This window comes from Penicillium atrosanguineum (assembly GCF_028827265.1).
Source record: "Penicillium atrosanguineum strain IBT 20685 chromosome Unknown utg000003l_segment0_segment0, whole genome shotgun sequence".
Lineage (NCBI taxonomy): Eukaryota > Fungi > Ascomycota > Eurotiomycetes > Eurotiales > Aspergillaceae > Penicillium > Penicillium atrosanguineum.
In genome coordinates, this window is record NW_026623135.1 from 493,751 (window position 1) to 520,869 (window position 27,119).

General features: G+C 51.8%; 10 protein-coding genes across 10 annotated transcripts; 5 read left to right on the forward strand and 5 right to left on the reverse strand.

Annotated features, from left to right (window-relative positions):
- Window positions 1-438: 438 nt before the first annotated feature.
- On the reverse strand, window positions 439-1,536 carry N7443_003593 (SET domain-containing protein; the record flags this gene model as incomplete). The annotated part of the gene is made up of 2 exons (XM_056883649.1): window positions 439-681; window positions 733-1,536. The coding sequence occupies 2 exons, from the start codon at window positions 1,534-1,536 to the stop codon at window positions 439-441; spliced, it is 1,047 nt and encodes a 348-aa protein (XP_056741927.1).
- A 1,451-nt stretch (window positions 1,537-2,987) lies between these two features.
- On the forward strand, window positions 2,988-5,359 carry N7443_003594 (alpha/beta hydrolase family protein; the record flags this gene model as incomplete). Its single annotated transcript, XM_056883650.1, has 2 exons — window positions 2,988-4,777; window positions 4,843-5,359. 2 exons carry the CDS (start codon window positions 2,988-2,990, stop codon window positions 5,357-5,359), a joined length of 2,307 nt encoding a protein of 768 aa, XP_056741928.1.
- Window positions 5,360-6,691: 1,332 nt separating this feature from the next.
- Window positions 6,692-7,635, reverse strand: N7443_003595 (uncharacterized protein; the record flags this gene model as incomplete). Its single annotated transcript, XM_056883651.1, has 3 exons — window positions 6,692-6,906; window positions 6,958-7,456; window positions 7,522-7,635. 3 exons carry the CDS (start codon window positions 7,633-7,635, stop codon window positions 6,692-6,694), a joined length of 828 nt encoding a protein of 275 aa, XP_056741929.1.
- A 2,422-nt stretch (window positions 7,636-10,057) lies between these two features.
- On the forward strand, window positions 10,058-10,294 carry N7443_003596 (uncharacterized protein; the record flags this gene model as incomplete). The annotated part of the gene is made up of 1 exon (XM_056883652.1): window positions 10,058-10,294. The coding sequence occupies one exon, from the start codon at window positions 10,058-10,060 to the stop codon at window positions 10,292-10,294; it is 237 nt and encodes a 78-aa protein (XP_056741930.1).
- A 315-nt stretch (window positions 10,295-10,609) lies between these two features.
- N7443_003597 (GAG-pre-integrase domain-containing protein) lies at window positions 10,610-11,032 on the forward strand (the record flags this gene model as incomplete). Its single annotated transcript, XM_056883653.1, has 1 exon — window positions 10,610-11,032. One exon carries the CDS (start codon window positions 10,610-10,612, stop codon window positions 11,030-11,032), a length of 423 nt encoding a protein of 140 aa, XP_056741931.1.
- A 2,774-nt stretch (window positions 11,033-13,806) lies between these two features.
- N7443_003598 (ribonuclease H family protein) lies at window positions 13,807-14,409 on the reverse strand (the record flags this gene model as incomplete). The annotated part of the gene is made up of 1 exon (XM_056883654.1): window positions 13,807-14,409. One exon carries the CDS (start codon window positions 14,407-14,409, stop codon window positions 13,807-13,809), a length of 603 nt encoding a protein of 200 aa, XP_056741932.1.
- A 526-nt stretch (window positions 14,410-14,935) lies between these two features.
- Window positions 14,936-17,568, reverse strand: N7443_003599 (uncharacterized protein; the record flags this gene model as incomplete). Its single annotated transcript, XM_056883655.1, has 6 exons — window positions 14,936-15,150; window positions 15,247-15,623; window positions 15,864-16,156; window positions 16,208-16,553; window positions 17,002-17,158; window positions 17,220-17,568. 6 exons carry the CDS (start codon window positions 17,566-17,568, stop codon window positions 14,936-14,938), a joined length of 1,737 nt encoding a protein of 578 aa, XP_056741933.1.
- A 790-nt stretch (window positions 17,569-18,358) lies between these two features.
- Window positions 18,359-19,530, reverse strand: N7443_003600 (cysteine synthase A; the record flags this gene model as incomplete). Its single annotated transcript, XM_056883656.1, has 2 exons — window positions 18,359-19,356; window positions 19,413-19,530. 2 exons carry the CDS (start codon window positions 19,528-19,530, stop codon window positions 18,359-18,361), a joined length of 1,116 nt encoding a protein of 371 aa, XP_056741934.1.
- Window positions 19,531-19,757: 227 nt separating this feature from the next.
- On the forward strand, window positions 19,758-23,256 carry N7443_003601 (condensin subunit YCG1; the record flags this gene model as incomplete). Its single annotated transcript, XM_056883657.1, has 2 exons — window positions 19,758-21,812; window positions 21,868-23,256. The coding sequence occupies 2 exons, from the start codon at window positions 19,758-19,760 to the stop codon at window positions 23,254-23,256; spliced, it is 3,444 nt and encodes a 1,147-aa protein (XP_056741935.1).
- Window positions 23,257-25,116: 1,860 nt separating this feature from the next.
- On the forward strand, window positions 25,117-27,094 carry N7443_003602 (putative RNA binding protein (Arp); the record flags this gene model as incomplete). The annotated part of the gene is made up of 3 exons (XM_056883658.1): window positions 25,117-25,272; window positions 25,348-25,405; window positions 25,464-27,094. The coding sequence occupies 3 exons, from the start codon at window positions 25,117-25,119 to the stop codon at window positions 27,092-27,094; spliced, it is 1,845 nt and encodes a 614-aa protein (XP_056741936.1).
- Window positions 27,095-27,119: the final 25 nt, after the last annotated feature.

The following is a 27,119-nucleotide window of genomic DNA, read 5'->3' on the forward strand; positions in this document are numbered from 1 at the left end:
TTCGATCATTAATGCCCACCAAGTAAAGGGGATCGTTAGCGCTAAGTTCACTTTACATACACCGCATGAAGTACCTGGGCACTCGTGGCTATCGAGCTGGCATGAACAGAAGCTGATATTCTTCTACCCGCCTATATATTGACCTATATAGGCGGGCTCAGGGTTGTTTCATTTAAATCAAATCTATGTTGAAATCATGACTGAAATTGTGGACTATGTTTTCAAGGCTTGATGCGAATTTCCCAAAGCAATAAAGGCCTCATTACACAGGTGCAAGATTGTCATCATACCCGTGAATCTTTATTTGTCAATATAGATATAATCATAAATTGATATGTTCAAGGCGCTGGTCATGCATCGGAAGGAAATGTCGCGTATCTGCGGCAATGCATCAGAGTGAAGTCGTATAAGACGATGCAGTTCCAAAAGGCCGGAACTTTATATCGAGTCGTCCATTAGTGGCATCGCGGACCACTCCGAAGCCTCTTCAGTAGGCTCTTCGGAGACGCAACGATCACAACGACACAGAAACCGGAATGATTTCCGAAGATGTGCGCGGCGTGAGTCGAGTTCTATGTGTTTCGTCAAATCGAAGTAGGAGATGCAGCATTCCTGGCCGGGAAAAATGTCGCGAGATGCGGTGAAGACCATGCGGCCTTCGTCGTCAGGTTTATGAATGATCTATGACTGCATTAGTATTTCCGGTTCTACAAGTTGAGTCGGAAGACATACATTTGGCACGCATGAATGATTAGCAATTGCGGCAGTGGGATAAACGGCTGCAGCAAACTGTTCTCCTCTATCAATTGGAGGATTAGGTGGAGGATAATGCCCCGTTTCTCTGGGATAGAGACCAAATGAGTTTGCCTCCTCTTGGCAGATCAGATGAAGCATTCGATCCGTATTTAACCCGTGGGGTAGAGCCGGACTGTTCTTCAGATACTTCTTCGCGAGAGTTGTCCAGACCTTGACCTGATCATGAGACCAAGTTCCGGAGGATCCGCACAGCGAGTCAATGGCTTCCCAGCTATGTTTGGGGAGCGACTTAGATCCGGTAGGCGCATTCTTTTGCAATTCAACATGTCGGAAGGCAAGCAAACGAACAATCAGCCAGAGCATGCCAAAATCGTATTCGCCTCTTTTGCTCCGTATTGACTCTGCGTATTTCTTGAGCCATGTGCATTCAAAGCCATGTCGAGACTTATCAGCGTCTCTGCAGGTGCTGCTGCACCATACCACATCTTGCATGCAAGCATTCAGACATGAATATCGGCCCTTTTCGCGAGGAGCTCGACGATTACAAGCGGGATTGTTGCAAATAAGATGATCGTTGACCTCGGGCTCATCAACAACGGGAATCACTGCATAGGGGAGGTCGATGAGAAGACAGGCGCCTTTCGGGATATGATGGCATGCACGGAATTGACGACCTTTGACAGGATCAACGCTCTCGATCAAGTGTGGGTGGATCCAAGACTGCTTTTTGGTCCTGTCTACTGTCTCCGGTTCAACGGTGAGATATACGACTTGAGACATGGCGTGGGTGGTGCCGGGGGTTTCTTAGGGTGGGGGTTTTTTTTTACGAAGCCGGGATTGAGGCCATCCGGCAAAATCTTTGGAATATGTTTGAAACCACAATGTTGAGGGTTCCGCCTGTGGGGCGGATATTCGCCATCGTGAACGGAAAGTAGCCAATCTCATCGCTATCCGCGATCCCGAGATGAGGTTATCCCAAGCGACTGCCATTGATTGGCGGCAAGCAGCATCACCCTAATTAGTCTCATTTCATTGGTCGATCTCTGTTTTGATCCTAAATTCTACTATAATCCTGATGCAAGGACGCACGTACTTGAGGTTTCGAGAAGAAGGCGATTCTGCTAGATATTTTGTCAGCCAAGCTTCTTCATCTACATCCAATGGGCATCATTTCATAATCATATTGGGAATGCGTCCTTTCTGTGAAGGCTACCGGTGTTCATACATGTCCTGTGCTTCCCAGGGCGCGTCAGGAGTGTAGAAGCTAGCGGTTTATGGGGCCGAGTCAATATGCCATATGGATTATGTTGATACGACTTCATCTTATAGGACAACTCACACGAATATTGGTGCGTTGATGGTGAAATCATGCGTGGTTATAATGGCCCACTTTCCTACAGAAATACGCGGGAAATGCCCTTGAGACTTGTTCAAGGTTGTTGAGGATGTGAATACAGACACCACTTGACGGGTGCTGTTAACTCCACTGTAAATTGACTTTGCACTGAATCTCATTTAATTCGTCAAACGCGCACGCCCTGCAACATAGTCTGCTCGTTCTTTGATTTTTTGTATTTCAGTGGAGCTCGATCAAGCAAATTGGCTTGAAAGTATTTAGTGCCATACATGTCACGACTCTTCTAAGATACATACTGTATATAGATCCAGGATTAAAGCGGGGGTCCTTGGCGCCAAGAATCCCGACCCCTAAAGCCACGAGGGCAGAGACTCCAAGCAGCTGTATCTTGGTATTTATCTTGGTTATCTCTCTCTATTCCAACGCACACACGTTGTTCGATATATATTTCTCGTGCGTATTGATGCCTGAAGCTCCGTATCACTAGTGCAAAGGAGACCCGTCCCCGTTCCCGGTAGGACCAAGGCCTGTGTCTACCATACAAAGCAGATACTGGATATCACTATGGCCACGCGTACTATTAGGTCGACCCCCGAGTAGGTTCCATCCGTCTGCTGCCCTGTGTCTCCGACTGAGCAAAAATCCATGGAGGGCCGTGCTCGAAGCACCAAAATGCAGTTCCCCTATCCCAGATGCATCCGGGAATCTCGTGGTGTATACACAGCGAAATTATTCGTTTCGCTCGCACAGCGAGTCTGCACAGATTCGTGTGCGAGAGATAAACTCACCGCGATCCTAGGCTATCACCGACAACCCTCATGCCAATTATCCCAGATGGCTCGGCCACAGCGAACAACTCATCTGGCTGGAAGCCATGGACAATGGATACACTCGCTTTGTTGTTAGGGATGCTCGTCTCCGAAGTGCCCACTACGTCGTGGGAACTGTTTCTGGGCCGGTCCAGAACCTCAAAGTGGGATCTATTGCATTTAGGGAGGATTGTGATGATGATTTATCTTTTGCAGTTGTTGGCCAAGCCAATCCAGATGGGACGCTTTTCAATCCTACTGATAGGACTCATGTCCCTTTCCCCAGCCAACCCCAAAATACAGTCCCTGGGCAAAGTGCTCATCGCCCCAAAAACGTGATCTGGTTCGGGGAACTCGTGCGCCCATCACAGACTCCGGAGGGTCAATATACAATGACACCTATGACGAACTTGATGGAATACTTCAAGCTCGGAGACATCGAATTAGACGGATCGATAGACGAAGATTCTCTGGACTTTTTCAAAGATACTTATCATATTGCGTTTGTCGCCAAAGACCTCGAGTCTGATCCATCGACACATACAAACTCATCATGCTACTTGTGTCTCATGATGGGCTGGGCTGGATCACCTCCCACAGATGAATACTACCATGCTTGGCGATACCGTGGCCTGGGAGGTACAATCTGCTCTCCCGCTATAAATGCGGGTGGAACCGTAGCACTGTTATGCAAGAAGGAGGACGGATACGCTGCTGACAAGAACCGAATCGTACTAGTGACAAATTTTCAGACAGGAGAAAGCAGAGAGATATTTGCGTCCGCTGATGGCAAGGGACAATGGAATCTTAGCCCATCGGCAATTTCATTTGCCTCTACCGAATCCCTATTGATTCAGGTCAACCAAGACGGACGTCAAGTACTCTACCAGCTCAACCTGAAGTCTTGGCCGAACCAGCCGACTCCAGCCGACTTGAAGTTATTTGACGGACTGATCCCGTTCGGTTCGGTTCTGGATGTCACAACCCTACCTGGGAAAGCAGAACAGGTTCTAGTGTCTTGCGACAGCTTTGTTCACAGCAGACAGTTAATCATTCAAGATCTACCGGCTCAAGTCTCTCGCCCTTTACTCCCATCAGCCCTCGGTCAAGAGACCTTTGGTCTTACAGAAAGACAAGTTGATCAAATATGGTTTCTGGGTGACGAACAGCGCCAGATCCATGCATGGGTGATTAGGCCGTCGTACTTCAATCCAAAGCAGAAGTATCCCCTGCTCTATATCATCCATGACGGTCCACAAGATAGCTGGAGACAAAGCTGGGACATGCGCTACCATCTCGCGCTTTTCGCCGAGCACGGCTACATCGTCGTGGCACCAAATCCCACAGGAAGTACCGGCTACGGGCATGAGTTCACTGATGCCGTACACGGCTCATGGGCTGGAAAACCGTACTCAGACCTAGAAAACGGGTTTGATTATATCTGCCAGTCCCTTGAGTACGTCGACACTGAGCGTGCGGTGGCGCTCGGTCTCGGTTACGGAGGTTACATGGTCAACTGGATACAGGGCCACAATTTGGGCCGCAGGTTCAAAGCAGTAATCTCAGATAACGGCACCTTCAATCTGCTCTCTCATCTAGCTAGCAGCACACAGCATTCGATTTTGCATGGGCTGGGCGGACCACCTTGGCTGAATCCAGAGGAGTGGAGGAAATGGGACCCTGCACAACATGCCGGGAACTGGAAGACGCCACAATTAATCATCCACGGGGAATTCAATCATCAGCATCCTGTCTCTGAAGCTTTAGCTGCATTTAACACCTTAAATTTGCAGTCAGTTAAGACTGAACTGCTGTGCTCTCTCCCTCGCACCATGAAGAATATGACCTACATTTCGTGCTGCTGTAAGATCACTTCTTTCAATTCTTACACGTTATATAGGCGTGCGATGGTGCCCACAGCGTTGTCCGCAAGGCGCTGGGTTATAAAATGATCGGTGATAGCAGCGACGCCGTCTGGGGTGTAATGGATATGGTTCCCCGAACAAACTTCCCAGATATTCGCAAAAAGTCCACTCTTCGCTCAAAGGCTGGGAATATCCTGATCATCCCCCGCGAGGGTGAGAACATAAACTTGACGCGCTTCTATATCGAACTTGCACCGGGAATCAATCCTAAGGATGTGACCTTGGAGAGCCTACAAGAACAAGCGCAGGCTATCTTCCATCCATACAAGGTTGACTTCGCCGAGACCGTATGGTGGTCAGCGTACTCCATCGGTCAGCGTCAGGCTGACTGCTTCCACAGAGATCATCGAGTCTTCCTGGCTGGCGATGCCTGCCATACCCATTCCCCCAAGGCTGGTCAAGGAATGAATGTCAGCTTGCAGGACGGGTACAACATTGGCTGGAATTTGGGCGAAGTTTTGACTGGCCTGGCCACTCCATCTCTTCTAGAAACCTATGTCCTAGAGAGATAAAAGGTAGCCAGTGATCTAATTGATTTCGACCGGTATTTCTCTAAGCTCTTTTCTTCCGGGGCCAAAACTACCCCTGCCGAGTTCCAACGGGGTTTCATTCAGTCCGGCAAATACACTGCCGGTCTGATAGCCAAATATGAAGTCTCACTAATCACAGCATCCATAGAGTCTACTCAGCTTGCGAATGTCGTTGTTGGCATGAGACTACCCAGCGCACAAGTTGTCCGATTCTGCGACTCCAAGCCTCAGCAACTCATGAAGTTCCTCAAATCCGATGGCCGATGGCGCATCATGGTTTTTGCGGGAGATTTGACCATCGCAGATAATCGGAGCAAATTGAATTCTGTAAGTTGTACTCTCTTCAAATAGGTCAGATGATTTCTAATAAATCTTATAGCTCGGAGAATATCTTTCCTCGCCGCAGGGACCAATCCACACCTTCACGCCAAGCTCTCGAGATGTCGACAGCTTAATCGAAACGATTGTTGTGGGACATGGAACACGTCACGATGTTGAACTGGAACAGATCCCGGAACATTTCTATCCAGTGACCGGCCAAAACCAGACGAGAGGTCAGTCTTCTTGTCTCGATAAACTTTAGATATATTCTAACCTGCATCAGACTTACACAAAATCTACTACGACGACAAGAGCTACAACGAGGGCCACGGTCATGCTTATCAATTCTTGGGCATTGATCCACTACAAGGCGCCCTTATCATCGTCCGTCCCGACCAATGTGAGTGGCTCTCTTCAACATCCGGTTCCATAATTCATACTAACTCCCTGCCACAGACGTCTCCGCTATGGTGAGTATCAATGACTACCCTCAAATTGGCAAATTCTTCGGAGGATTCCTCAAGTCACAGCTGTAGGTTGGTCACCCCTCGGCAAGAATGACAGGCAGCTTGGGCATCGTCTAGAAGTACAGGTGGTAGCTATCGGCCTGCCAGTCCTTTTGCAAGTAAAATCTAGCAGGACGGCCATCGTCCGCATTGTATCATTGAAGTGAACGGATTTACCGCTATTTTGTTTGATCTGTACAACGGCTTTGTTCAGTAACATCATTATATAAGCATGCCATGGATTAAGCAAATATAGAAATGATGTTCTTTGGGTGGGCCAAAGGCATCCCTTGCGCCAACAGTAGCATCAGGTCAATTAGACTCACATATCAAAGTAACCATTGTTGATTATGATTCTCTGGACTCTCTTACCTCCGCACTTGGTGGTCAGGATGCTTTGGTCAGAAGAAAGACTACAAGTGATCAAAAGATGGTTGTTCCTTAGAATGTGATTCATTGGATAGCAATATCTGGCTTTTTGGAAGGACTAGAAATACTCTTCAGCCACAGACGACTTATTCCCGCCAAGAAAAGTGCTGGTCATCTTCTCAGACTCTTCATATCTCTCCTCCAGCAGCATAGCGACAAGATCCTCGCGTTCCTTACCCATCGCCTCAGTAGGGAGGCTTGTCAAAGCGTTCTTGAGCAAGATAGAAGCCGCTCTATCCAAGGCCTGCAGAGATCGATAACATTTCTGTTGGTCTAGAACATATTAGCGATTAGAAGAGCATCATGGGATTTTGTAGACAATACCGAGATCATTCACATTGTCCGGGGTGAGGCCATACAGAGTACGGAAATATTGCCATTCGGTGCTGCTTTTCTTGTAGCGCTCAGTGACTACCATGGCATCGGAACGCACATCGCCGCCGTGGATAATGTCCTTGTTCAGTCGGCGGATGTCCTCCTTCCGGCGTTCTGTGTCTTTGTTAAGCGCATCTCGCACCCATGTGGAAATGGCCCTTTGACGGATGTCCAGATGGCTCTGGCGATGAGATTCGAGTTTCTGGCAATGAGATTCGAGTTTCTGGCAATGAGATTCGAGTTTCTGGCCATGAGATTCGAGTCTATTGATCTTGTCGTTCATTTCACGGAGTTCCGCAAGAAGGCCGAAGCCGCCTTCGTTAGCGGCTATTCTCTGCTCAGCATCGTAGCGCAGCAACGGCGCCTCCCTGACCATTTTGTTCACACAGGCGTCAAGAGGGTTTTCCTTATCCTCAACTGAACTGTGGTAAGCGATCTGGGTGTCACGCTGTAGTACAAGTGAATTAGTTAAATCTTTCATGCGAAGAGAGGGAGATACGAAATGGACTCTACCATTTCTTGTGGGTTGGTGTTCGGATTAGTCATTGGCTTTTTCTGAATCCCGCCGGCCTGCTCAAGAGCTGGTCTTTTCTTACCCTCGATCAAGTTCACATTTCCGGATGACATGGTTAGTGTGTGTGTTTGCAGCCGCCCGTCCTAGTGATGGCCGAGATGGGGATAGCGAGGATGGAAGCGAGAAAAGACACTATCTGCGGCAAGTTTACAGGAGGGAGCAGGCAGTTGCCCAAAGAGAAGGAGCGACTGCCTGCTATCAATCCTCGAGGACCAAAAGCTAATAAATGTAGAACTCTATACTTCTTTAGTGCCAAACTACTCCGCTGGAGGATCAGGCATGTTCAAATCTTTTATTTTGGCGTCATCTCGCTCCATCGACTGTTCTAGTTGGGCCGGGGTTAGGGATGGAAAAGAAGTATAGAACACCTCAAGAAAATGAAGGTCATTAGGCCATCCAAAAGTACTTCATATTGAAGTGGGGATGGCTCGATGGCTGTCTGACAATGCAGACCGGACAACAACAACAACAACAACCAACGGACCACACACACAAGCAGCACGTAGCAGAGGTCGTCCTAAGGGAGATCGCAAATGTCCCGGGTGAGACGGTGAGGCCGTACGGGCAATCCTGAATGCAACAATCCTAAATGAGGCCGTACAGTTTTCCCGACTAAGGCCGTATGGACTGTACTTAATACGGCATTATGAATCAAGGAGTATAGTGACAACTGGAATGAATTGGGTAGATGATTTCCCTATGTCTATCCTTATGTAGAAGCTGTTGCTTACGCCTAAGGTATTCTGTCCGTACGAATACCGCGGTGGAACGGAGATACAATTATCCGTCATATTTATTACATATGTAATCTAGAATGCCCTAACTATAAATGGCCAGACTCAGGGGTAATACAAAAACAGAGCTTCAGACATCGTTGATTGGTTGTATACTATTCGCAGCGAATGAGATTCTGCCCCTCTTCACCGCATCCTTGCCTCAGCCTCCATAATAGATCTAGTTCCATAGCTTCTATCTCTAGAATCTACATCTCTCTCTTTTCCTCCTTCCTTCTTCATAGGTTATGAGCTCTCTGCTCTGTTGAGACTGTTTAACTATAGTCCAACACTCCTCACCAGTGCTTTCACCTCGCCGTCGCCGACCTCGCCGCCGCGAGTGTCGAGTGAGGGCTTTCGTCAACAAACGACCTCAATCAGAGGCATTTTTTTCATCCATTTTCCATCCAAGTCCTTTATTTAGGTATCTTCATCCGATCCCTCTTGCATCTCTCTATGGCAAAAATGGCTACTGACGACTACGGCAAGATCGCTGACCGCGTGGGCAAGCTTTAGGGCTCCCAAAACTACTCAAACTGGCTGTTCAAGCTCAAGCGAGCACTCAAGTCTCGCAGCGTACGCCACTGGGAGATTCTCATCGGTGAGCATCGTGCTGAATTCACTTCCCATCGTCCTACCCCACGCGAGCGCACCATACGTGATCATATCGCTAGGGAAAATAACGAAAGGGTATTGCGTGAGCATCGGCGTCAACCACGTACCACATATTTGGGCACAAGCCCTCGCACTCATGACACAGACGGTGATGAGCCTGCTACCATATTGCCTAATTCTATCACCGAGGACGAGCTTCTTAAGTTCGTTCGAGTCCATTTTGATGAACCCAACAAGGAACTTGAAGAGTGGGAAGCTCTCATGTACACTGTGCTGGACATCTTTATCTCCTGTCTCGACTATGACCCCATTCAGCATGTCAAACAGACTGAAGACGCATACGAAGCCTTTAGGATCATTGAATAGCTGTACGGTCGTCCCACACAGCAGACCATCGCCACCAAGTGGGCCAAACTCGAGTCTACCGTCTACAAAGCAGGTCACCAAAGCGCTCAGTTCATTGCTAACTGGCAGCGAGCCTACGTGGAAGTAGATGAAGCCCTAGGCGAAGAGTCTCTTTCTATAGCCATCCAATACTCCATGTTCGTCCGGGCTGTGGGTAACTACCCTGATACTATTGTATGGCTTCAGGGCGTCCACAAATTCGACCTAAAGGATGACAGACTTATGGAGAACGTCTTTGCTGACTTTGGCACCGCGGAAGACCAGCGCTATAACAATATCAAGTAGCACCCTACCCTTTCTTCTAATACTACTAAGAAGGGGCGGCCAACAGGGTGGCCAGCAGCAGCAGCAGCAGCAGTCCTAGGCCTCTCAGCAGTCCTCCCAGCAGTCCAGTGGCCAACAGAAACAACAAATTAACCAATCTGGTCGCCAGCAAGGTCAACAAGCTCAGCAGGATCAACAAACGAACAATCAGGGGGGTGGTGGACGAAGCAAATAGTTCTGCACTTACCGTGATAGAAAGTCGGCACATTCTTCTGAGCACTGCTTCCTCAATCCCGCAAATGCTGGCAAGTCCTTCAATAAGGGAACCAGTACGGCAAATACGACCGCAGAGCTTCCACAAAGCCCTGAGGATATTTTCATCAACACTGCGACCGTACGGGTCGATTCTATCGTGTCAATGGAGGACATCATGGCATTTAACAAGCTATTGGACAAACCGACTCCTCCACAGGCCAATACGCTAGAGATCGATATCTCCACCCTTTCAACCGCGAATGCAAGCATCAACCCACTTCGCTGGATGCTTGATTCGGGCGCTTCATACCATATGATGCCCAATTATCACGCTTTTGTCGAGTATTCACCTTGCAGAGTCCCTGTGAAGGCTGCCAACGGCAAGCGCTTCTACACATAAGGCCTTGGCACCACCCGACTTACCACGATCGGAAAGGACGATCAGGTCATTTGTCCTATCATTCTGAAGAACGTCTGGTACGCTGAATACCTCGACAGCTCCCTTATCTTGTGTCGTACCATGTTCTGCGACGATGGCATCACATGTACGCTATCGGATCATGCAATCCTAACCTCACCGGCCGGATAGGCCGTTGGCTATGGAGACGCCGACAACGATCTCTACTGGTTGTGAACTGATTCAAAACATCAACTAGAGACTTTCTACGCTTCCGCAGCTTTAAAAACCTCCGCCACGGCTTCAGTGGTTCGCGCTATGCCTAAGGAGGTGAAACCTATCTCTATGGACCTCGCACATCGTCGTTTCTGCCACGCAGGTGAGCAACGCGTTCGCCGCATGCCTGGCTTCGCGGAGGGCATCAAGTTGATCAAGGGATCTGCTCTCAAGTCTCCCTGTCCCCCATGCCTTGCTGGCAAGGGTCATCAACTTCCGTACGTTACCAACAAATCCATCCGCGTGCGACCAAGCGACTCTCTGCACATTGACGTCTGGGGACCCATCTCCATTGCTAGCAAGGAAGGCGAGACATACTTTATGTCTATCACCGACGAGGCGTCTCGTTTCTGCTGGATCTTCCTTATGAAGGCCCATACGGACGTCGTCAAGTGCTACCAGGTCGTGGAAAGCTATCTACTCACCCAGATTGGCTACCAAGTCAAGTCTGTGCATGGTGATTAGGCTAACGAATTTAATGGTCCATTGCAATCCTACCTTAAATCAAAGGGGACGACCTGGGATGCCACACCGCCGTAGGCTCACCAATTGAATGGCATCTCCGAGATCAAGAACTGCTGGCTCGTCAAACCACTTGTTGCGGTGCTCACCGAGCACCAGCTGCCACGGTATCTGTGAGGTGAACTCATTCACGGCGTCAACTACACACTTAACCGTCTGTGGCATTCGAAGATAGAAATGACACCATACGAAGCATTGCATAGCCGTCAACCCAACGTTTCCAACCTTCGTGCTCTAGGCTGCTAGGCCTGGTATCTCATCCCTGCATAACGCCGGGAGACCAAGGGGTTTACAAGGATCCAGAAGCGCGTTGCGCTGATGATCAGCGGGGCTTTCAAAAGCACGTCGGCTGCAGCCCTCGACATTGAGTTATTCCTCACACCAATCAACCTACTGATGCAACAAACTATTAAGGAAATAGCAATCAGAAGCCAAACGAGAGTGCCCTGGGCCGTACCCGAAGGGATTATTGCTAAAATGAGAACGGAAACCAAAGAATATGCGCCTTGGAGGCTTGACACCGCTGGAGGCTATGAAGTAGAAGAAGGACGGCCCATTGGCACCGTTGATGGGACGGGATGTGCCCTGGGAATCAAGGACATCATTCGCCCCCCCTGTGGGAGACACGCATCAAATGTGTCATGGAGGATGCAGAAACCGCCATCCAGACCCATGACAGCAATGAATTGGACGCCGCACTTGCCGACGGAGCGATCCATCGTATCTTCACTGATGGCAGTGGATACGCAGGACTCGTGGGTGCATCCGCGGTGAAGATCAAATGTGAATGTGGCCGAGCTCACGGGCATTGAGATGGCATTGGGGCAACTGGCAGACCGACGGAATCAGGCAAATGAGGACAAATTCAGGGAAATGGTGATCTTCTCTGACGGCCCAGCTACAATCAAGTCATTGCAGAACCCGAAGCGACCATCTGGCCAGTACGTGCTCGCTTGCATTTGTGACCACGTACCGGTCCTTCGGTCGCGGGGAACACCTTCGATGGATTCCAGCCCATGTGGGTGTTCCTGGCAATGAACTTGCAGACGAGGCTGCAAAATCCGCCGCATTGTCGGGCGCGGGGGATTCACTTGAGGGTGCGAGTGCGGGCTCGAAGAAATAGTTTGTCCGGCTGGCCTCCTCGGCGAAACCATGCGGCCGCCAGCGTATCAAAGAACGGTGGAAGAGACAATGGGAGAGGGAGAAGACGGCCAAACCGACCAAGCGCCTGATAAAATCGCCCATGCGAAAGGCCTTGGAGCTATATGAGGGGCTGTCCAAGCCGTACGCTTCGATTCTCATCCAAATGAGGTCAATGCGTATTGGTTTAGGGCACTTCCTGTATAAGATCGAGGAAAGAGAATCGTATCGTTGTAGCTGTGAGCAGGGATCTCAAACACCGAGACATGTCCTGCTCCAGTGTCCGCTGTACAACGATCTGCGGCGAACTATGCTCTACAAGGTCGCTCGCACCGATCTTGGAGACACTACGGACTACGATGCAATCATATCTCACCCGCGCGCGGCCCGCTATGCCGCTGCGATGATGCATCAAACTGGCCTCCTTGGTCAGTTACAGCACGTGGAAGTGGAGCCGGACACTGACGAACAGATTGGCCTTGCGACTATAGGATAGGTTGTGAAGACGCTGTGCATACACCACCGAGCATCAAGACCGACCACCGAGAATGGTCAGGACACTCAACAATTATCGATTCAACACGCCAACATCATCAATTGAGAACCGAAGCTCTTGGAGAGGACTGAAGAACGAGAGGCAGGAGCATGCCACGGAGACGAGGGGATGCAGAAGGAGTGGAATATTATGTGCTTTGTACTTTTGGGTCTGACTTTATATGGGGATTTCTATACTGATAATGATGATGAATTCATTTGCCCGATGTAGCTCGCTCTAAATATATGCTGCTATGCAGGGGTGCTGTCAGGCCTGCCGACAGCTGGAAAGTGGTTGCCAGCCCACTGAGCGACCTTCTTAGGAGGCTCGCAAGGCGAGTTCCTGGTCGGACGTCCTCGAACGTAGAAATTGTAAACTAAAAACAGTAAGTGCATGGATGCAAACATGCTAAACACAAAGGAAAGCCAAAATGAACGTCATTTACCCCTTGTCGCACTTTCGACCAGGGGTCCCGCTTCACCACAGACACACCATTCCCACGACCTCTTTCCATCAATCTTCCAGTCTATCGGTTGCCGCTCCTATGCTCGCTTGGATCAAGGGATTACAGTGGACCTGGCACTGGACTCCTACTAGGCGCCATCTTTCTTCTTTACGCACGGGACGAATTAGCCTGAGTGCTTATCTAAGCCGCATCACATCAACCGACGTGAGTCAGCGCGGTGTGGTTGCAACCTCGGCAACCAAACAGTGGTTCACGTCTTGCTCGAGTGCCCGTTGCACCAGGATGAGCGCGACAGGATAAGAAGCGTTCTCTCCGATCAGGGAATCGCTCTCTATCGAGACGAACTCCTAACAAGGCTGGCTGCATCAAAATCGACACCGTTGCTTTGCGTAGGCCTGGCCAGTATTCCAACGTCTTTTTTGTCGGTGTTTCGATCAAGCGTCTCGTCGGCCGGCTGGTTGTCTCCTTCGCCCACGTTCTCTCCCACTCAAGCTTCGCTTCATTGCGGATCCGGCGATTGGCTGCGGCCGCGAGATAGATATATCGATTGTCGGGTTTCAGTGGTCCATCGGGTTTCTAGGCGGCTTCTTTGGCTTGTTGATCAACGATCTCATTACCGATCACTCCCTGGTGAGCAGGAATCCACCTGAGCTCGGTCCGAATGCCTTTATCAGCGAGCTGGCGAATAAGTTCAAGGCATCCTGCCAAATAGACATGCCCCGACGGCATACGCGGTCGGCCGAGTGCCTTTAGTGCCGCTTGGCTGTCTGCAAAGATGATTAGCCTGTTCTTTGCTTGTTTAGCCCACGGCTCTGTGCTTTCCAGAACCAATGCGAGCGCCATCTCGATTACACGAAGCTCTGCTGCGTACACAGTAGACGTATTCTCGTCGCCCATCTGGCTATGAGTATGTTGGTCCTCGAGATCTACGATCGCCGCCGCTCCGATCCTTCCCTCAATACCGCTCCTGTCGGTGTACAGAATCGCGGGTCTTTCCCTCCAGTCTATCGCTAGGATCTGATCATGACGTTTCACGGCGACCTCTCTGTCTTCGATGATCACCTCTGGTGGTGCTTGCCATAGTGCCTGGACGAATGCTTTCCGACTCTCCCAGTGCCTCGTCAAAGTTCCCGGTGGAGCCGTAAGATATCCGCCCGTCTTCCACGCTTGCGCTTCCATTAGTGTCCATCCTGCCCAGTCCCTCTTGTCATTAGGCCGACGCCGTAGTATCGTTGGTGGGACTGCGAATGCTGACCCTATGCGTAGTCGTAGAGCGGTTTCTTTCACTAGCCGATCCATATGGATCGCCATTGGTGGTAGGTACAGTTCTATGTTCAACGCCTCTACTGCCGTCGTTCTGAATGCTCCGCTAATCAGGCACGTAGCCCGCTTCTGGATGCCCGCGAACGGTTGGCTGATTGTGCGAGCTTTCGTTTTGCTAATTAGCATAGGTTGGTACCATGCTGAGACCAAAGAGTATTTGCGGGATAACCACGGCTTAATAGATCCTGCGCATAGCCGAAAGGGAGCCCCCCTATGTTGAACCGGCTAAGCTTCTTAACGCTTGGAGAGACACGCCTGCTTTCGCCACTGCCTTTTCGCGGTGGTGATAGAATTCCAGTCCAGGGTCTAGCCAGTAGCCCAGATAGCGCTCGGCCGTTCTCGTCGCTAGTACGGTATACCCCTGTATAGATAGCGGTGTGTATTAAGGGTCAATTTCTCGGGTGTTCACGAAGTGCACGAGTGCGTACTTTTTTGGGTCAAAGACTGAGGCATGTGTTCTGGCCCATTGATCGGCTTTTCGATATGCCATTCTGAGTTTCTTTGTGGTCTCGCGTTCGCTGTCTCCCTTGGCCATGAAACAGACATCGTCCACCCAGCCGTTGCTAGTTACGCCGTTCCCGTAGTTCTTAGTGAGGTCTGCATTGTAAATAAGATATAGGATCGGCGAGATCGGTGACCCCTAGGGGATGCCTGTCGGCGTCGAAATTCGATCGGACATGCCCTCGGGCATACGAATTCTCGTGCTCTGATTAGAGAGGAAGGTCTTCACCCAGGGGGCGATTTGTCCCAGGCGTCGTTTTCTGAGGTTATGGAGTAAGCGATCGTGGGAAACATTATCGTATGCTCCTGATACATCCAGCATCAGCAGTGACACCACCGGTTTGCCCTTTCCCCAGGCCATTTTGATTCTGTCAATCATGTTGTGAATCGCGTGGTCCGTGGAGATCCCCCGTCGACCGCCGAGATGGGTCTTTGGGAGCAATCCCATGGTTTCCACCGCGTAGCTGATCCGCCGTGCGACCACTGCCTCTGGGAACTTGCCAAGGGTATTGAGCCAAGCTACAGGCCGGTAGGACTTTGCGAGTTGATAATAGCTTTTGCCTCGCTTTCTAAGGATAACCGTGATTGAGCGTTGGAAGTTTGTTGGGTTGTAGCCAGTGCGTACACACGCATCAAATAATTGTCCGAGTACTTGTAGGATGACCGGTACTTCGATCAGCTTGTGCCAGAGGGAGTTTGGAATACCGTCTTCTCCTGGAGCTTTCCCTGCCTTTGCCGTTCTTACTACTTCTTATATCTCTTGTGCAGTAATTGGTGGAAACTCGATGGGCTGCGGGTATTGAAATGACACAGTGTCTGAGAGATCTGCTAGCGGTGGCTGTGGGAAAAAAGCTGCCCGGAAGGCGTTTGCTTTCTGCTCGACCGTCTCCGCCAGCTGTCCTGGTGATTGAAGACCTTGAATCTTTAAAGAAGGGGTGAGGCCTTTTTCGTAGGCTCCGTTGCGATTCCTCGCCCACTTAGCGAGGCGCCACATGCCCTGGGGGCCATCTTCGATGACCTGCTGGACTCGACGGCGGTGCGCTCTCGATAGTGCCCTTTTGACTAGACGTGTTTTCTTGTTGCGTGCCTCAGAGTAACGCATCTAATCGTACGGATCCTTTGTTCTCGTATGCCTGCGTCGTAGACGACGAACTTCCTTAACGGCCGCCTTGCACTCGTTATCGAAGTCAGGATTCGACCATGTTGACGGTTTTGCCCACGGAGTTGAAGCCTCAATTGCTGATTGGACGGTGTCCAGCAGTTTCTGATACTGGGCCTCGATTTGCGGTGGGCCCGCTTGTGACAGGTCCTTTGCTTTTGAATCTTCCTTAATCTTCTGAATGAGTTTATTATCGTCAGTCGCATTCCAGTTTCTCCGCTTCTGTTGTATTAGCACCGGGGTTTCAATGTCAAGTACTGTTCTGATCGGGAAATGGTCGGATGAATGCTCAATGTCATCTGCCCGCTCGTAGTTGACGAGCTGATTGAAGAGACTTAAACTAATGAAGGTCAGGTCAATCACGGACGACTAGTCGTTTCGAGACCAGGTCGCCCTTCCTGTCTCGGTAATCAGTTCGAGACCTCGCTTATCCGTGATTTCTAGCAGTTACTCACCTTCATTGTTAGCTATGATCCTTATTCCTCCCCATGTGATATGATGTGCGTTTATGTATCCCAGTATAATGTGTTCTGCGAGAGGGCGTCTCGCTAGTTCACCTCTTAGCTGGGCTAAAGTGTTGCTGCTTGGCCTATTGTACATATTGTGCATAAATAGGTCCGTCCAGTGCTTGCCTGGCTGGGCCCTTCTGAGCTTCAACAACTGGTAATCCTGCGAGATGAGCTGGCACGACCAGGAGCCTGGGTCGATCTTTCTCGATACGAAGAGGCATACCCCCGGTTGGTGACGATCTGGATCCTGTTCCGGGTCTCCATTTTGGTCCATCTCACGCGGGGTTTCCTTTGCTGGGTATACTAGCTGGAATGCGGCAGTCGCTGGTTGGTGGGTTGTATGTTGCTGTTCGCTTCTCCACGGCTCCTACACTATGACGATGTCCGCCGCTAAGACCTTCCTGTCCCTGAGGAACGTAGCCATCACTGACCACGACTTGTGCGCGTTGTACTGAAGTATTCCAAAGGATTTCATTGGTGAATAAATTCATCATCACTACGCTCGCTGGCCTCGTGCCACACGTCATCAGTTGGGTCTTCGATTGTGGGTGCATCGGTTGTGATCGCGGGAGGAGAGGATCTAACTGGCACCGCTTGCATTCGGTTATATTTGAGGGTGATGAGTTTTTGATACTCTGGGCTTTCTGGGTCTAGATCCTCGAGGCGAGGTTCTGGCGTATTGTTAGTGTCGTTGATCGTTGTGACATCGTTGGTGAATTGAGTGAGCTCTTCTTCAAGGGTATCCTGCCTGAAATTGCCCTGAAGGAGGTCGGCCTGAGAGAGTTGGATATCGCACCAGTTGCCGTGGTCTGGCTGTTCGTCCATAACGTCCTCCGGCTCGCCCATGCGGCGCTTTTTCGAGATAGTGTGCTCCTACGCAGCCGTCTGAGATACCGCGTGGGACCTCGTCGATCGCTGGATTGTCGAAATTATAGTGTTGGTTTGCCCCGGAGGTGGTCGCGCTTGGTCTTTGGGCCTGGTTCTCGAGCCCTTTGGGCGACCAGGGCCTTTTCTGGGCTTGGAGGATTTGATGAGCTCCTCAAGTGACGTCCCTGTCTCAGTTGATTCTGGTTCCAGGTCGATTATAACCTGCTGAGTGCGCTGAGAGATTCTCGCCCCCTGCGGTGCTCCCGGAGCATGCATAGATAGATCCAGGTCTACTACTTCGGCCGGATCTGGCCTTTTCGGGGGCGTCAATATGTTACCGTTTGTGGTATTTCGGAAGTGCAGTGGGATGCGGTGATATATGGGGCAGTCGGCCAGTGCCTGCTTTGCCTCATTCATTGCCGTAATCTTCACCGGGCAGTCCCGACTGACTGGGCGGTGCCCTACGCCGCAATTGGCGCATTTGACTGGTATCGTCTGCCCCCGTGCCGACGGGCACTCCCAGGTCGGGTGCTCGCCGGCGGAAGTCCGGAGAATCTGCTCTTGTGGTATCGCACTGTGCTTGACTGGCTAAAGCAGTATACAGGACAAGGTGCATGAAATGTCTTGAATTAGTCACTGATGAGTTCGAAGGTTAACGTATTTTAAATGTCACCCGCCACCCTATTGCATTACTGAGACAATTGTACGTAAAGTAAACATACATGGTCAAAGTACAGATATATTCACATTTCATACAATTGTTTTAGATCTAAGGCAGCACAATATACTTCTCCAGGTGCTTGGGAATAGCACTGCGAAGGTTCTTGCTCTCCAGCCAGGTGTTGGAGAACAACCGGTCTGCGTAACGGTAAGCGCCGTCGCACAAAATAGTAACAACGGTGTTGCCCTTGCCCAACTTCTCAGCAACCTCCTTGGCAGCCACAACGTTCAGGGCGGAGCTAGCACCGAGGTACAGGCCTTCTTCATCCAGGCAGCGATAGACCATCTCAATGGACTTCTCGTCACTGATGTTCAGCGAGCCGTCCAGCAGGTCAATGTCAGGCTTCAGATTGTCTGTGACACGGCCCTGGCCGATACCCTCGGTGATACTGCCACCAGAGCGGTCGGTCAGCTTACCGCCACTTTGGATGTAGCTGTGCAAAACACTGCCAGGAGGGTCGGCCAGGAAGCACTTGACCTTCCCGTTGCTAGTATCCTTAAGATAGCGGGTGATGCCAGCCAGGGTACCACCAGTTCCGGTAGCGCAAGTGAAAGCGTCGATCTTGCCCCCGGTCTGGGCCCACAGTTCAGGCCCAGTAGTCTCAATGTGCGCCTGACGGTTGGCAGTGTTATCGAATTGGTTGGTCCAGACGGCGTTGTTAAGGGACTCGGCGTGCCGGCGCGCCTGGTGGTTGTAGTTCTGTGGGTTGTCGAATGCGACAGCGGGAACCGGGTACACTTCGGCGCCCAGCAGGCGAAGCAGGTCAATCTTGCCCTGTGACTGAGTGTTGGGCATGTAGATCACCAGCTTGTAGCCCTTGGACCGGCAGACATGGGCTAGACCAATACCGGTGTTTCCGGCGGTGCCCTCAACCACCGTACCACCCGGCTTAAGCAGTCCCTTCTCTTCGGCGTCCTTGACCACGAACAGAGCAGCCCGGTCCTTCACACTCCCACCAGGGTTCTGGAATTCCGCCTTGCCCAAAACATTGCAGCCGGTCTGCTCAGACAGCTTCTTTAACCGAATCAAGGGGGTATTCCCAATCGCTAGGCGACATGTCAGCTCAATTGGTCATGAAGCTGTAGCGGAGCTCAAGACATACCCTCTGTCAGGCCATGGACGACGCCCTGCGCCGTGGACACACGGTTGCAGTAGGCGGTCGACCCTTCAGCGGCACGCAGGGCCGTAGTACCAAAGCGACGAATGCTTTGACGGAACATCGTGCACAAATGCAATGAAAGCAATGCAATGCAAGTCAATGGATTCAATGCAATCGGCCGAGCAGCTCCGATGACCGGGCTGATTAATCGCACCACGTGACTCTTATCGCTCCTTCCCCGTTTGGGCTGTTTGTTTACCGCCCGCACTTCTCCTTGCCTCATCTGTGGATTCGCGACTGCCATGTTTTCCGTCCCTCACTAATTGCGCCTCGATATCGACACCCAAAATGCCCGGCCGCGTCGCCGCCCGCTCGACCTCCGCGACAACGCGCAGGTCTTCGGCACAGCCCTCCGCCGGGCGTGCCCCCTCAGTGACCCCATCGTTCACGATTCCCGAAGAAGCAGCGCTGCCAACCGCCTCCCCAAATATACGCCGCGATGTCTGCGCCATCTTCGCTGATGCCCAGCGAGCGACAACCGGACATCGCAAGCTAGTGGTCCGCTTGCGCAAATTGCAAGAGATTAGCTCCGGCATCGTTCGGAAGAAGAAAGGAAAGGATCAGGATCAGGAAGAAATCGAGCTTCCAGAGGAGGAGACTGTTCCAGAGACAGAGTTTAACGTCGAGGTGGGCCGTTGCATGCTTCGCATCCTTCCGATCAAGAAGTCCGAGCCCGTCGGCGATCGCATTGTGCGCTTTTTGGACACATTCCTTCCACATGCATTCGAAAAGGACAATGAGCTTTTCGGCTCTAACGAAGAAGACGAGGATGAGATGAGCAGGGAAACACCCACTGCTCGCCTTACCGCAAGCTTGATCAACCTCCTGGTGCCCATCCTATCCGCTAAGGACAAGATGATCCGGTTCCGCGCCACTCAAATCGTCGCGCATGTCGTCAACTGCCTGGAGTCCATCGATGACGAACTATATCTCACAATCCGTCAAGGTTTGTTGAAGCGAATTCGTGACAAGGAGCCATCCGTGCGCGTACAGGCTGTCTTTGGCCTTGCCCGCCTCGCCGGGAACGAGGGTGATGAGGATAACGAAGCTAGCTCCTCTGCTCTTCTCGAAAAATTGATGGATATCATGCAGAACGACACTAGTGCCGATGTCCGCAAAAACCTCCTCACGAACCTCCCGCTCGCCCCCACCACTCTCCCTTACCTTCTCGAACGAGCCCGCGATCTCGATGCGCCGACCAGACGTACATTGTACTCCCGTCTATTGCCTACTCTAGGTGATTTCCGCCATCTGTCCCTATCTATGCGTGAAAAGCTCCTCCGCTGGGGCTTGCGCGATCGTGATGAGAGCGTTCGCAAGGCGACCGGTAAACTGTTCTGTGACTGTTGGGTCGAAGACTGTGCTGGAACCAGCCGCGACCCGAATGAGGGTGGAAATTCCCAACGGTCGCCTCCCAACTTGAATGCCCTGTTGGAACTCTTGGAGAGAATTGATGTCATCAATTCTGGAATGGAAAGCGGCATTGCCCACGAAGCAATGCGTGCCTTCTGGGAAGGTCGTCCAGATTACCGGGAGGCAGTAGTCTTTGACGAGCCTTTCTGGGAATCCCTCACCGGCGAGTCGGCCTTCCTCCTACGATCGTTCAATGACTTTTGCCGCGTCGAGAACGAGGGCAAATACGACGATCTCGCAGACGAAAAGATGCCAGAGGTTACGGCGCTTGCCTACTTCCTTTCCAAGTATATGACTGAACTTTTGCAACGGAAGAAGCAATTGAAGGATTCCAGTGAAGCCAACGACGAAGATGCGGTAGAGCAGGAATTTATCGTGGAGCAGCTCTTGCACATCGCGATCACTTTAGATTACAGTGACGAGGTGGGTCGCCGGAAGATGTTCTCTCTACTCAGAGAGTCGTTGGCCGTACCAGAACTCCCAGAAGAATGCACCAAGCTCGCTGTTGAGACATTGCGATGTGCCTGTGGACCCGACCTTACAGGCGAAAGCGAGTTCTGCAGTGTTGTCCTGGAAGCCATTGCCGAAGTTCATGATACTATCGCCACTGAGGACAGCTTTGTGTCGGCCAGGTCTGAAATCAGTGACGATGCAAGCAGCCGACATCGGTCCGAGACACCGGGCGAAGAAGAATCAACGCCCTTCAACAAGGAAGAAGCCAAGGCAAAGATTGTTCGTGAGATTGTGGTCAACATGAAGTGTCTCCACATCGCCCAGTGCATGCTTCAGAATGTTGAAGGAAACCTGCAGCAGAATATGAACTTGGTGACCATGCTGAACAACCTTGTTGTTCCCGCCGTACGCAGCCATGAGGCCCCTATCCGCGAGCGTGGTCTCTATTGCTTAGGTCTTTGCTGTCTTCTCGATAAGGTCAGTTTGCATCTCATATACGACGATATTTACAACTAATGAACCCCGATTACAGAACCTTGCCGAGGAAAATATGACTCTTTTCATCCACTGCTACAGCAAGGGTCATGAAGGCCTACAAGTAACTGCGTTGCAAATCATTTGCGACATGATCACAACGCATCCCTCGCTCCTTGCACCAGTCACTCAGCCTGACGGCGAGACCGTGACCCCTCCTGCCGTCCAAAAGCCTTTGCTCAAGGTTTTCTCGCGTGCACTGAAAGCAAACTCTCCTCCCAGCGTGCAATCCGGCGCGGCTTCAGCGCTGTCAAAGCTACTACTTACCAGTACTTTTGAACCCACTGGGCCGAATGTCCCACCTGCCATTCAGGAATATAATCAAAATGCTGTGGAAACGTTGCTGCAGAGTCTTGTGGTGTCTTTCTTCCACCCTCGCACGAAGGAAAACCCTGCCCTTCGTCAGTCACTCGCATACTTCTTCCCCGTCTACTGCCACTCTCGCCTGGAAAACACTCAGCATATGCGGCGGGTTGCAGTACCCGTGGTCCGTGGAGTTATCAATGCCGCCGAGGAGCACTATTCGCTTGAGGCCGAGGAGGATAGTGATGGCGAGGTTGACGAGAGCATTGGCGAACGCGAGATCAAGGCACTGATGACCGGTGTCATTGGCATGCTGGCCGAGTGGACTGATGAGCGCCGGGTTGTTGGCTTGGGAGGCGAGCGCATTCTGGCTGGCGGTACCGCTAGCTCGAATGCTTGTGGATGGGTGCATCTTGCCTTAGTCAAGGATATTCTGGAGCGTGTTTTGGGCGTCAGTGCTGGAACCAGTCGCTGCAACAAGGAGGAACGCAAGTTGCTATTCTCCATGTTGAGCAAACTCTTCATTGCCGCTCCAACAGTACCGTCTCGTGCTGGCTCTCGCGCCCCGGAGGGCGAAGACCACTTCCGTTCCAGCATCCGAAGCGTAACGGCGACTGGCGTAGATATCGAGCCAGACAATGTTCAGCTCGCAGAGGAAGTCAAGGAGTTGCTTGGCGAGACTATCGAGGAAGGTCTTGCTGCTGAAGCATCCAGTCGAAACGCCTTGGTCAAGGCCAAGAACTCTGTTTTGAAGATTCTTGCCGTTGCTCAGGATGCCCGTGCGGCGAGCGCGCGCCCTCGCGCTGGTACAGAAGACAGTGACATTGGCAGCGTCCGCTCTGCTAGTGTCCGACGCTCCGTCGAGCCAACTGCCCATCGCCGGGGTGTCTCAGTAGAGCCCTCTATTATGGAAGAAGATGAAGGTGACAGTGTTGTCCGCTCCGGCAGTGTGCGCCCAACCGTTGAAGGCGGCGCTGCTCGTAACCACGTTGCCGTCGAGCCTAGCATCATGGAGGAAGATGAAGAGGACGACCATGATACCAGCCGGGGAACAATTATTAAGGAGGAAACGGCTGATGAGTGATGACATTCTGGTCTGGCTTTTGGATGGCGTTGGTTGTATCTGGATTCTGGGTTGGCATCGATGGGCTATCGATACGTAGTGACTGGCTTCGGTTGTATATGATTTCCATGTTGATTTCAGGCTTGCGGTTTCTATTACGAAATACCATGATTTTGCACACTTTGATATGGTTGATGTCTGTAGCACCTTGACAAAGTCTTCCGGATCCCGCCCTTCTATACTGCTATTACACACAGGCAACGATCTTCAAATAATCAGGAAAGTTCAGGGGAATGAAGATCTATCTTCGGGAGCTGGATATTGTTAGGTCGACTGATCCAATCAGAAAGCACGAAGTCTTCACTGGTTCTTTGACTGTCAAGTGCTTTCGTCTAAGCTCTGTCCGATTGAGTTTCGACCTAGAGATCGAATCATGACGGGGCTGATATAGTCTCTGACTCGACCAGTCATTGTTTCTGATGATAAGCCCGGAAATGATATATAATTCTGTCCAGGCGGCTAGTTTTATAGGGTTGTCCTGTTGTCCTCCCATTTGCATACTAGTACGATTTAAAGCATTAGACAAGCGCTGCACTGATGGGAGACTTGAATGGAGTATATTCATCCTGGATTGTTCGAACAACCTAAAGGTAGGTTTCCCCTGGTATGTGGACTCACAGGGTCGAGGATGGAGAGCCGGCTCAGCCGAGCGCGCGGCATGTTCTTACCAATGATTGTTTACGGATATGGTTCTAGCCCGTAAGATTGCAGCCATTGCCCCCGGGGATTTAGAGAGATGCAGGGCGATTCTCGATGACGCGGTTTCTGATCATGCGAGAACCTGCGAGAAGAGGCTTCGGTTTAATTTGAATAGAGTTTGGTGTACAGGCTTTACATGGTCAAGATGCTTTGACTATTTCCCCCGACTTCTTGAAGGCCTTCTCCCGTCTAAGTTAGGTCGGAAGGCAAAGCACTGAGGAGGGAGACGGACGAGGGGAAAGCAGCCGCCAAGGTGGTGAATCTTGGGGGAGAATAGGGGATTCACGAAGGAAAAAGCAGATCCGATACGAATAGAAGAGACATTCCATAGAACATTTGAATAAGAATGAAGTGACCACGGTTATCGGTCAGGCACGCCACGTGATTATCCTCACCCGATCTCCAAACCACTTGTTGGGTAGATGTCTGTATACGCTCCGGTGTACCTGTGGGCTCTCTAGATACGTTATCTTTCCTAGGTGTACATCATGTACTTTCTACGGAGAATGCTGCCCCGGCTCTCGGTCGCAGCCTAATTGACTCGGAAGCATGGGCCCATTCCTAGATTTCTGACAGGGGTCCCCACTCACGGAATGCCAGAAGTCAGTCACATAGTCACGTACCTTGCTACCACTCAGTCGACCCGAACTAAACGAAGGGCCAGAAATTAATTAGCGGAGACACGCGCGAAATTCGGGGGACGGACAGGGATGGACTGTTGGGGTTGCACACGGCTCAGAGGTGGGATGGGAAAATAGAAATCAGGTCAGGGGGGAGAGGGGGAATTGAGGGAAAAATAGAACAACAACTCCGAGCTGCACGAGCTGTACATATGGCTGAACTCTAGAACTCGAGAGAGTAAAAGAAATGAAGTAGAAATAGACCGTGGTCCAATCTCCGCCCCGTGAGGCCCGAAAATCTCCACCGAGTTGCCTCGTTTCTTCCTTTCCCCCTCTCTCCTTTCCCTCTCCTTGGGCTTCTCTTTTCCATCTCTCCGCCACGACCCCCTGTTTGTCGTGTTTTGTCTTCTGCTTCCTTGCAGAGATTCTCCCTCCCCCCCCCCTCCCTTCTCCTCCCTCCGGACCTCCCCCCTGCCGCTCCGTTGGCAGCGACAAGTCAGACATGGCGGCCGTTTCAGCACCCACTCCGAAGCTGGATCGCTACATTGTCATCCACGTTGCAACCACCTGTGACGAACATGGCGTATATGTCACCAAGGACTCGGCCGAGGTGATTGAATTGGGATGGATCCTTTTGGACTCCAAGACTTGTGAGGAGGTACATTGCTCCGTCCCCGGTTTTCCCGATCAACGAGGGGGAAAAAAAATCTAACGATCATCTTCAATTCTATAGTTGCACCGTGAAAGCGTCCTTGTCAAGCCTGTCAACACTCCTATCACGCCGCTGTGCAGTAAGCTTTTGCCGACGAGGCCCCGTGGCCCCGAATTTCGCTGACCATTTTGTTATAGCGAGCTTGACTACCCTCACATGGGAGCACGTCCGCTCTGCAGGTACTTTCCGTGATGCCATCTCCCGATTTGATGCCTTCGCCCAGGAACACCTCACTAGCAAACAGCTCGAGTTTGCCTTTGTCACATTGGATTCGTGGGATCTGCGCGTGCAGCTGCCCCGCGAGGCCCGTGACAAGGCAGTCGTGTTGCCCGCATACCTGCAGCACTCCCGCACCTTCGACCTGCGCACCGAATATCAACGCTGGCAAACCCACCATCCCGAGTCGCTGCCCTTCGGTCCCAGCTCCCTTTCCAACATCTGCGCCGCCCTCGAGGTCGAGCCCGTTCAATCCTCGGCCCCCATCAAGCACAACCTCCCCTTCCACTTGCAAGCATTGGCCCCCGCCTCACCGCGCCGCGCCATGGAGGAGTCCATTACTCTCGCTCGCGTACTCCGTGGTCTGATCCGCAAGTCGCAGCCGCCCCACGAGCACCCCGAGATCCTCACTCGTCCGATGGATGCTCATGCCGATGTTCGCGCCTTCCTTGCCGAGCGAAGCAAGGTCCTTCACCTCAGTGGCCTGCCCCACGACACCACTCAGTCCGAATTGGAGAGCTGGTTCACTCAATTCGGTGGTCGGCCAATTGCCTTCTGGACTCTTCGGACTCCGGACCAGCACAAGCCCACGGGCACCGGCTTTGCCGTCTTCTCGTCTCACGAGGAGGCTGCCGAGAGCCTGTGCATGAACGGCCGCGCTTTGAACGAGAAGGCTATTGAGGTTTCACCTTCCTCTAGCCGGGTTCTGGACAGGGCTGCTGAGATTCTTACTCCCTTCCCGCCGTCCAAGAACCGTCCTCGTCCCGGTGATTGGACCTGCCCCTCGTGCGGTTTCTCTAACTTCCAGCGCCGCACTGCTTGCTTCCGTTGCTCGTTCCCCGCCATGGCGGCTACCCCCGACCCCATGGGCTACGGATACGGCTACGGCCCGCCCAACATGATGCCTCCTCACATGGGCCACGGCCACAGCATGGGTCATTCTCGTGGCATGGGTGGCAATGGTGGTGTGGTTCCTTTCCGCGCCGGTGACTGGAAGTGTGGCTCCGAAGGCTGCGGTTATCACAACTTCGCCAAGAACATCAACTGCTTGCGCTGTGGTGCTCCTCGCTCGGGTGCTGCCGTTGTGGCCGACTCGGCGTTTCCCTCCCCCATGGACCCCCCGTCGCAATTCAACATGGGTCCTAATTCGATGACAAGCACTCCCGCCCCTGGTCCGTTCGCCTCGACTGCCAGCGGCTTCGGTGGTTTCAGTGGCCAATTTGGTGCTCCCCAGAACAACTACGCCCTCCCCGCCGGTGGCCTGAGCAACGGTCCCGGAGCATACCCCCAGATGGGCCAGGTGAACTCGGGATATGGATCGTCGACCACCTCGCACTCTGCTGCCTCCTTCGCCAACCCAGCCACCCAGGCGGCTTTCAGCGGTGCTGATCACGGAGTTCCCTCCACCAGCACCTCAAACGGTGCTTTCTACGGTAATGAGGGTTCCAGCGACCCCTTCGCGTTCCTGTCGTCCGGACTCGGCGGCTTGACCGTTTCCGACGACGCTCACTCTCGTCGTAACGGTGCTGGCGCCAACAAGTCGCCCGCTTAATTGCGGAATGGCATGTACCTATTCA